Consider the following 8,676-nt stretch of genomic DNA (forward strand, 5'->3'; position numbering starts at 1 on the left):
AACGTCTTCTAAAAAAAAATTGGATAGTGCAAATAATAATTGTGCAGTTAGTGTCCCGTACTGTCAGTTGTTTACTTAAGTAGAATTGATAGATTTATTATGTATTAGCATAAGTTTAGGGTCGGCTTGGCACCCAAAGGGCCCCGGATTCTAAATCTCTTAAGGGGCACCCATAAAAATTTCCTCAAAAATACACTGGGATTTAAAAAAAAAAAATGATCAATAATTAAACAAAAAAATAATAATAATATACAAGGGTGATCTGAAGGGGTAATTTTCCCCAGAAATTAATATATCACTTCCCCCCCCCCCAAGTCACGACTAATTTGGAAAACAAATATTTATAAATATTCGTTAGGTACATACTTGTTTTCTTAACAACTTAAAGTTGAAAATAGTAAATAGTAAATTATATGAATGAGTTAAAAATGTCATGGATCAAACGAAGAATAATTAATTTTTGTATTAAAAAGTGTCAAGCCTGACTATAGCTTGAAAAGTAAGTATGATAATCAATTTCTGTTTGAGCCATTTTATTAACATAAAAAAAATGTTGGAAAAACAATTAAAAAAGGCAAAATTCACGAAGTTATTGGACTAAAAAAAAAAGAAACTTATAACTTCAAAAGTAATTCCGACCGACTAAATCTGATTTCGTCATCAATGTGAAAAAGCACATATTTTAATGTATATGTGTTTTAATCAAGCCTATTAATGTTTCTAAAATAATTTGTCAAATTTATTTACATATACTGACAATGTTTTTGATTTTCGGGAATTTCAAGGGAAACATAGATTGAACTTTTGTTGCCCATTCTTTGTTTTCCATACGGCTGGGGGGCATACGAGTGTGGCCAGGTCGGCTCAGAGCATAACGCAAAATAATTGACCCAATAAATAAAATATATAGGGTAACCTTGATAAACGCCAACAAGCGTTTTCCTCTTTTTTTTTAGAATACATTAAACGTTGTTTAATTAACGAAATAAGGGACCAGCGACCACATCAATTAATAACGGCAACGAAGAATAAAACAAAAAAATTGTAATTTTCAGAGCATACATTTTCCTAATATCTCGGGGTTCGTTTTAGGCCACCCTTTTGCGGGCTTTGGCGTAACCTATTTAACTCGCTGAAACATTTATGACAACTTTGAGGAGTGGCCAGATGGGTAAGGCGGCAGTGTGTTAGCGCTCAGTGCTCACTGACACCGTTTGCTGGGCGAGCAAAAGAAGCCGCCATCCTCCTCTCCGACTGCATGGCAGAAATGGCATGCGCCATCTGGCGACCAAAGTAGGCTCGAATAGGTTAGAGCACCGACCTACTCCCGCCTCCCGGTCAAAATATGCCATACGCTAATAATAATAATGTTCTATAACAACTGACAGACTAAACCTGTAAGTCAAAATTCAACTTATGAGTTACGTGTGTATTAAGCTAATACTTAATACAGACGTTTCATATTTTAATTATCTACGTCGAGTAATCTCTGAAAAAACTGATGGTGATTCGAATGGTGTTACACTAAAAATAAAAAAAACCAATAGAAAAATGTCTTTTTCCAAATGGAATCACTTGTTCCTAATTCTCTGAAATTAAAGGAATGCGTTATGTGGTCTTAGAAATAATGCAGTGTTGTAATTAAAAATCAATTTTTAGATTCCTTATGAATAGTAGGGTAGGTACATGGTCTTAGGTGACTTTCGGATCAATATTATGTTTTGAGGATATCATTATGATCAATAAATAAACACGTTTTAAAATTCGTAACCCTCAGACCTCAGTTCCTTGTGCCATGGCCATGTGAGTTGTGACAACTCGCAATAACAAAATTTAACCCCAAATTTCCCAAAGTTCGACAATAGCCCAAATACTGCAAGATCAATCACGCATTAATGAAAATGGGGTCATTTAGGTTTTACATTTTTACCGCTTAATATATTGAAATTAATTGCTAAGTAACATTAAATATTATGTTAAATAATTTTAAAAAATTATATACAAATATAGATACAGCTAACAATCAAATTATGCCCATCCGGAATGGAATAGAACAATTTTGTACTTTCTTATTTAAAGTTTTGACCAGATCATAACTTACGACTTATGAGTGAAAATCTTGGATGATTAAATAAATAATAAATTATCAGTAACTTATTTTGTCTAACTTTATCATTAGTCAATAAAGTATGTGAATATTAAACTTATTAATTTGTATTTCACATTGACCAGCTATAATTCTCAAAGTTCACAGGAACATATGTATAATTATTATTATAATACTATAATTTATAAGTATGTGTTATGATAAATTCAAAACTTTTAAAGAGTATCTACAAGGGTTTAGACCCATTTATTTTATTCTTATAATATGAACCTTGTTAAAATTATTCTTGGTTTTCTAAACAAGTAACAACCTAATTGTAACCTTTATGTTATCAATGAATGAATATAATGTTCATTTACTATTTGAATTTAGTTCAATTATTCATGTTAGTAAAAATAAAAAACAACTTATTTTGAAAATAACTATATTAATTATTATACAATGTTGAATTCTAAAATAATAAAAATACACTTATTATGATTTTAAACAAATTATATACTTATAATTATAATAAAATAATATCGCTAATGTAATCAGGCTTTTATGCAGGCACAGCAATTAACAATTAACACCTTTTTAATATTTGTACTATAATATACAACTGCATTATTAATATTACGTCACAAATGTAAAATATAATTTATTTTTAGAAAACAATTACATTTTTCTTGTTGGCTGTACAAAATAAGAATAATTCAATTAATTGATATTAGTTCTAAGTACCCAATATGTTAGTTTGTGTTACGTACAATTTGTAAATAAATAATTAAATACAGCCAAATTTATTCATTGCTAATATATTAATACATTTGCTAAAATAATAATATATAATAAATAATATCTACCTACTAAAAATACATTTGTTATACTTATTACAGTAATAATAATAATACTAACAATAACATAAATAATAGTTAGTTTATCAATTAAATAATAATTTTGAGCAATTGTAACAAATTTTTTGTACAGTAAATGTTTTTTTCATTACAACTGAAGGGCACAGGGAAAGAAGGGACTAGTCCATGTATGAATATTTTTGAGTATAGCAAAGTTCGTGAATTCCTCTCCCTCTTACATAAGAACAAAAAAAAAATCACATTAAATGTTATTCTATTAAAAAAATGAATTTATTTAAACGATCTATTGAATAAATAAAAAAAAATGAATGACAAAAATTGATAAAAAACTATTTGAAAAAAAATTTTATAAATGGATTTCTACCCTTCTTCTACTGTACCCTTCAACTGTATTGCTGTTCAAAATATTAATTCAAAATCATAATAATAATAAGTGAATTTATCAAATTAATGACTAGAAATATAAATCGCAATGAATTTATACACACACAAGCATATACTGATTTACGAATTCACATAAGGTTTATGTAAAATACATTTATTTTAAAATTAAAACATACAAATATGTCCTTGATAGGAAATCAAATACACATATGATCAATAATTAAAAGTATATATTGCAAATATTTTCCAAATAAATATTATTTGTTCAAGACAAACGTTAACAAAATAATTATTAATATTCTTATAAGGCCACGTGTTTAGTATGCAAGTTTAAAGATTATTTGTAATAATGTAGGTTTATCAATTACCACATTATTAAATTCAGTCCAAACAATTGGAAATATATTTTCATTATGTATAGTGTGTGTTACACTTATTAGGTTTCATAAAACGATATGTTTTGTTTCAATACTGATGGCTTTGCAAATATGTAATCATTCGCTAATCTGTCATCTCGGGTCACTTTTCCCGTCACTATATAACCTTTGTCTTCCAAAAATTTCCGTACACCATCATCACCCTCTTTTACATGAAAGAATTCTACTGACAGAGTCTAAAAAAAAAAACATTTATAAAATGTTGTTATTATTATGAACTATTTCTATTTATTGTATAAATGAAGTAGTGAGAACCTAAAAGGCATGCGATTTAAAGAAAATTTTGCAGGAAAGCAAAATAAATATTAAGATTTTAAAGTTTTTTTATGCTCTATGTTTATTAGTTTTCAATATATTTTTCAAAATTAGATGAAATAGAAAAACAAATACAATTATTGTATTTTTAAAAAATGCTTTTTTGATCAAAACTGCCAAATTTATCTTTTTGGGCAGTGGCAAATGGTTATCTAGATAACATTTTTTAATAACAAATAAAAGGTAAAAAAAATATTCGAATAAAATCATTTAAATGTATAGATAAATGTTTTAATTAAATAATATATTTATTCAAAAACACTGAATAAGTTTTAAACAATCTTTGTATCTATTTTTTGATTATTTCAAATAATACATTTTTCTATAATGATAAGTTAAAGTTTTTTAATTTCGCCTCTTTTTAAAAGTTCTCTAGGTGGTAATTTTAATTTTGATATGAAGCTGTTTATTTTTTTGTTCGTATCTTCTTCAACTTTTAAACCCTTGGACTGATTTACTCGATCAGTCAGTTGATTCTTTTAAAGGTAAAGTTAAAAGTTCAAATATACCTCGTTAACTATTAAAAATGCACACAAAATATTTTGAACATTTATTTACGTTTAAAATTATAAGCTTTGGTACCAGCTAGATAGAATTTCTAATTAACATAGTTGCTGAACGAGTAAATTGGTCGTATGATTCAAAAGCTATAGTAGGTATAGACTACAGGGACACACACACAAAAAAACTCATCTTAAGATCTTACCATCTCAGATTTGCATCAAAGTTAAAAAGGCTAAGATGCGGTTTTTGAGTAGACAAAAAAAAAAACTTAAACTTGGTATTTAACATTATAAATTACGAATAATTGAACGATATATTAGTCGAAAAAATAGTAAGTACAGACAAATTGTTTATCTAGATAATGCAGAATGCTCAACACTGACTTTTGGTTGTCATTACTTCAAATATAATGTCATAGAGTAATCTCACTTTGATGTCAATCTTATCAAATGGTATTGTTTTTAACACATTGAGTTCTGAACCCTCCACATCCAAACTGAAATAGTCTACCACTGTAATATTAAGTGCTAACAAGTATGTATAAAGAGGAAAACACTGAACTCTAACTCTAGGCGCATTTTTTCTCTCTATATCATTTGGTATTACTTCATCTTCTACCACTTCATCACTTGCAATTCGACCCATATTGCTACGTTGAAGAAAAGATACCTGTAGAAACCATCAAAACGAAAAAGTTATTTTAGATTAAATTACAAAAAAACGATTATATTTTTTTACTAGTTTAAATATTTGGGAAACCTGATTTGTACAAGTCAGTTTATATAATTAAACTGAGACACTTATACACATACCGTACTAAGTGTAAGTACTTACAATTTCTGGATACGGATTAATGCTTAAACAAGTCGGTGATAAATAAGCTCTTCGACCTTTCCTTAACATTTTAGCAAAATTTAACGGATCAGCTTCAATGAGTAATCCGTTCCAACCAAAAAATCTTTCAAAATATAATGTATTTGATCTTGTTTCACCATCTAAAGCACCACATTCGATAAAGAATCCTCCTTTCTAAAAATAAACCAGTATTTTAACACAAATTAATTTTAAAAAAGGAGAAGGCTTTAAAATGACAAAGGCCCATGGAATTACAACACTTTTTGTGCAATCTTAAAAATATAAAAAAAGGGCTTACACTATATGATAAAAGCCAAAAAAATTAGCTTAGTAATTTTCATTGTCCTGAAAAATATATGCATGCAGGGTATGAGTGATAATTAAAAGGTCATTGTACCAATAGACATTTAGAGATTCCTTATACATCATTCAGTGGCACATGATTGGTCACATTGGTGGAACCAGAGAGAGGGCTAACGAAGTTCAGACATTGTAAGAACTCTGAAAGCTTCCTCAGAATTTTATTAAAAATTATAACCCTTACTTGGAGGCTATGTCTATTTGTTGCTGGCATTTTTTTAGAGTCTGAACGAGTTTAGAATGATTTGAACTTCCCTAGTCCTCCTCTAATTGCGCCAATGATTGGTTAATTCAACTTCATTAAATGATTAAATTTAAAGAACCCTGTAGACGATCAAATTTGTTTGACAATTTTTTGGTCAAACTTCACGTTTTCATCAAACAAATTTGTCAAACATCCCCTTAATTTTGGGTTTCTCCTTGTCGTGGCATGACGTTTGCGTCAAACAAGCCTGCATACAATGAAGTACAATCAAACAATTTGACAAACACGTAAAATTTAACAAACAATGTAATCGTCAAAAGGGTCTTAACAATTATTTTCGGACAACGGGTTAATTTTTTTTAGTTTAAAAACTTTTTTCCATTATAATCAACTCATAACATAACATTTATATATAAATGTTTTTATGTTAATAATAATTACATAATTGTATTAATATAAAATGATTGCCACTAGTATAATCTATAGTTTTTACTTTGTTGGTAACTGTTGTTAAGATAATAAGTAGGTTATGTTAAAAATAATAAACGGGTAATTATAAGGAACATTACAATGTAACTACTCGTACTGTATGATAGTATACAAGTTTTTGTTAATTGTTAGTTTATTGATTTGTGGTGTTTGCTAAAAAAAGACTAATATCTTCTCTTAGTGAGTAAACCGTTTAATTATTAGGTTAAAAACATTAAATGCATCAATATAATACCTACAATATTAGAAACTAATGATTATCTGTACATCCGTGTAGCAAGAATGTGTATTAAGGTGGTTTTAATATTTTGTTTAGACGGTTGGAATTTTCTACTTCAATTGTTAAATGACCTTTGTCATGGGAAAACCTCAATTTTTTGTAGGTCATTACTTTATAATCAATAATTTTGCTTATTTCTGTAGCCTGTCCCATTGATGTATCAACTAATTGCATATTGGAAAGCTTGTATTGCAACCGTTTACCTTTATTTTCTTGTAAAGGTTTGACTAGAAAATGATCACTCAGTTTTTTTACCAATTTTGAATTGTTCATTGAAATTATCGGGCCATTTAAACCATCATCTAAGTAAAACAAAAAATAAAAAAAATTTTTTTTCATAATATCATAAATAAAACAACTTATACAAAAAATTAGCTCATGCATAAACACAGACACTATTTTAAAAAAAACGTTTATTTATATTAACTACCTAAGTAAATGTATTTTATTAAAAAAAAATACAATTTAACATGCAATCTTTAAAATATATACATGCATATTTAAAATTACTAATTGATATATTATATTTTTGAGTCTAATAGATGATAGTAAATTCAAACTAGTATTACCCTTTGGATACCTGTAGTATGTACTCCACACTTCTGAAATTAAATATTTTAAATATTGAAAATAACACAAGCATATAAGTTGGTAAAAAGAAAAGGAAAACTCACCTTCAAAAGATTTATAGTCATCCGGATTATGTCTAGATGTAAAAAAGTTGAACATACAAATCATTAAAAAAGCTAGTATAAACAAAAGACAACATTTTTTCGATATACGTTTCATTTTGAGCCAAAATGATTTTACTCGATTGAATTATTACAATAATACATTTTCCTACATAAGTAAATGAAAGAAGAGCAAAACAGTATACTACATCTTTTTACATAGCATAGATGTTTTAACTTGTATTCATCAAATCGCACAAGAGACAAAATATAATATATAGTTAAACATTTGTATACGATAAGAATAAGTCAGGCTAAGTAATTAAAACTGTAGTAAAAGTGAAAAATTACAGATATTCTTCAACCATTGGCACCGAACACTAGATTATAATTATAGTAATACTCATAATGTATACATGTGTATTGATAAGAATCGTTATCTAATGTCAATAATTGACAACATTATCAGTCCTTAACACTCCTATCAGAGATAACCACAAACATGGCTATAGATAAATGGTTGCACAACCACTGAAAAGATAACACGGCACAACGGCCATACGTAGCAATGTTCTATCACATAATAGACTAAATATAGTCTATTCTGTTAGACTAATTTAGTCAATTCTGTGATTCTATCGGCTTCTACAAGAGTTCTTATCAAAAAATATGAAAAAGTGAGATACTGCTAGCGCTCCTCGTGGGCAAATCGTGAAATTTTCTATTTCTCACCGAAGATCCTTGTTATATTCCGTCGCGTGCCGGGTTCTCAAATTTTATCACAATTATTTATCTTTTATCAAAAATTATCGTGTACGCCTGATGTTTATATATAGGCAGCATAATATACAAGATAATCCATTTACCCTATAATTTAACGTAAGACACTCATTTTCTTTAAAAATATTTACAGTTTTGTAGCTGTCTTTTTGAAGACATTTGGTCCATGTTATTTTACAATAGTGAATTTTTATAAATATATTTTTAATGATAGGGCTGTACTTTATATCATTATTTTTTTAAACTTTTTAAATTAAAAATAATTTACTAAAAATGTTGACTGGTCGTTATCCAGTATTTGAATAAATATTTTTAAAAATATTAAAGTTTGAAATGTTGACAAAATTTTAAAAGTTAAATGGAACTAAAGAATTAATCAAAAAAAGATAAACAAAAAATTGAAAACTTCAGTTATTATTATGACTTAATATC

General features: G+C 27.6%; 1 protein-coding gene across 3 annotated transcripts; it reads right to left on the reverse strand.

The window, feature by feature from the left end:
- Nucleotides 1-3,534: 3,534 nt before the first annotated feature.
- Nucleotides 3,535-7,861, reverse strand: LOC126835279 (protein Star). Of its 3 annotated transcripts, none has more exons than XM_050567759.1 (6): nucleotides 7,468-7,861; nucleotides 7,374-7,395; nucleotides 6,905-7,095; nucleotides 5,439-5,633; nucleotides 5,034-5,273; nucleotides 3,535-3,961 (listed from the first exon to the last, which is right to left on the reverse strand). In XM_050567759.1, the coding sequence occupies exons 1-6, from the start codon at nucleotides 7,486-7,488 to the stop codon at nucleotides 3,785-3,787; spliced, it is 846 nt and encodes a 281-aa protein (XP_050423716.1). In that variant the 5' UTR covers nucleotides 7,489-7,861; the 3' UTR covers nucleotides 3,535-3,784. The 3 variants fall into 3 exon arrangements, with proteins under 3 accessions (XP_050423716.1, XP_050423714.1, XP_050423715.1); XM_050567757.1 differs by having other exon boundaries at nucleotides 7,363-7,395; nucleotides 7,468-7,860; XM_050567758.1 differs by lacking the exon at nucleotides 7,374-7,395.
- Nucleotides 7,862-8,676: the final 815 nt, after the last annotated feature.

Source organism: Adelges cooleyi, unplaced genomic scaffold (assembly GCF_023614345.1).
Source record: "Adelges cooleyi isolate 19-005CV unplaced genomic scaffold, UGA_ACOO_1.1 ACOO_flye_CR_arks_rails_tigmint_CR_PRNA_23, whole genome shotgun sequence".
Classification (NCBI taxonomy): Eukaryota; Metazoa; Arthropoda; class Insecta; order Hemiptera; family Adelgidae; genus Adelges; species Adelges cooleyi.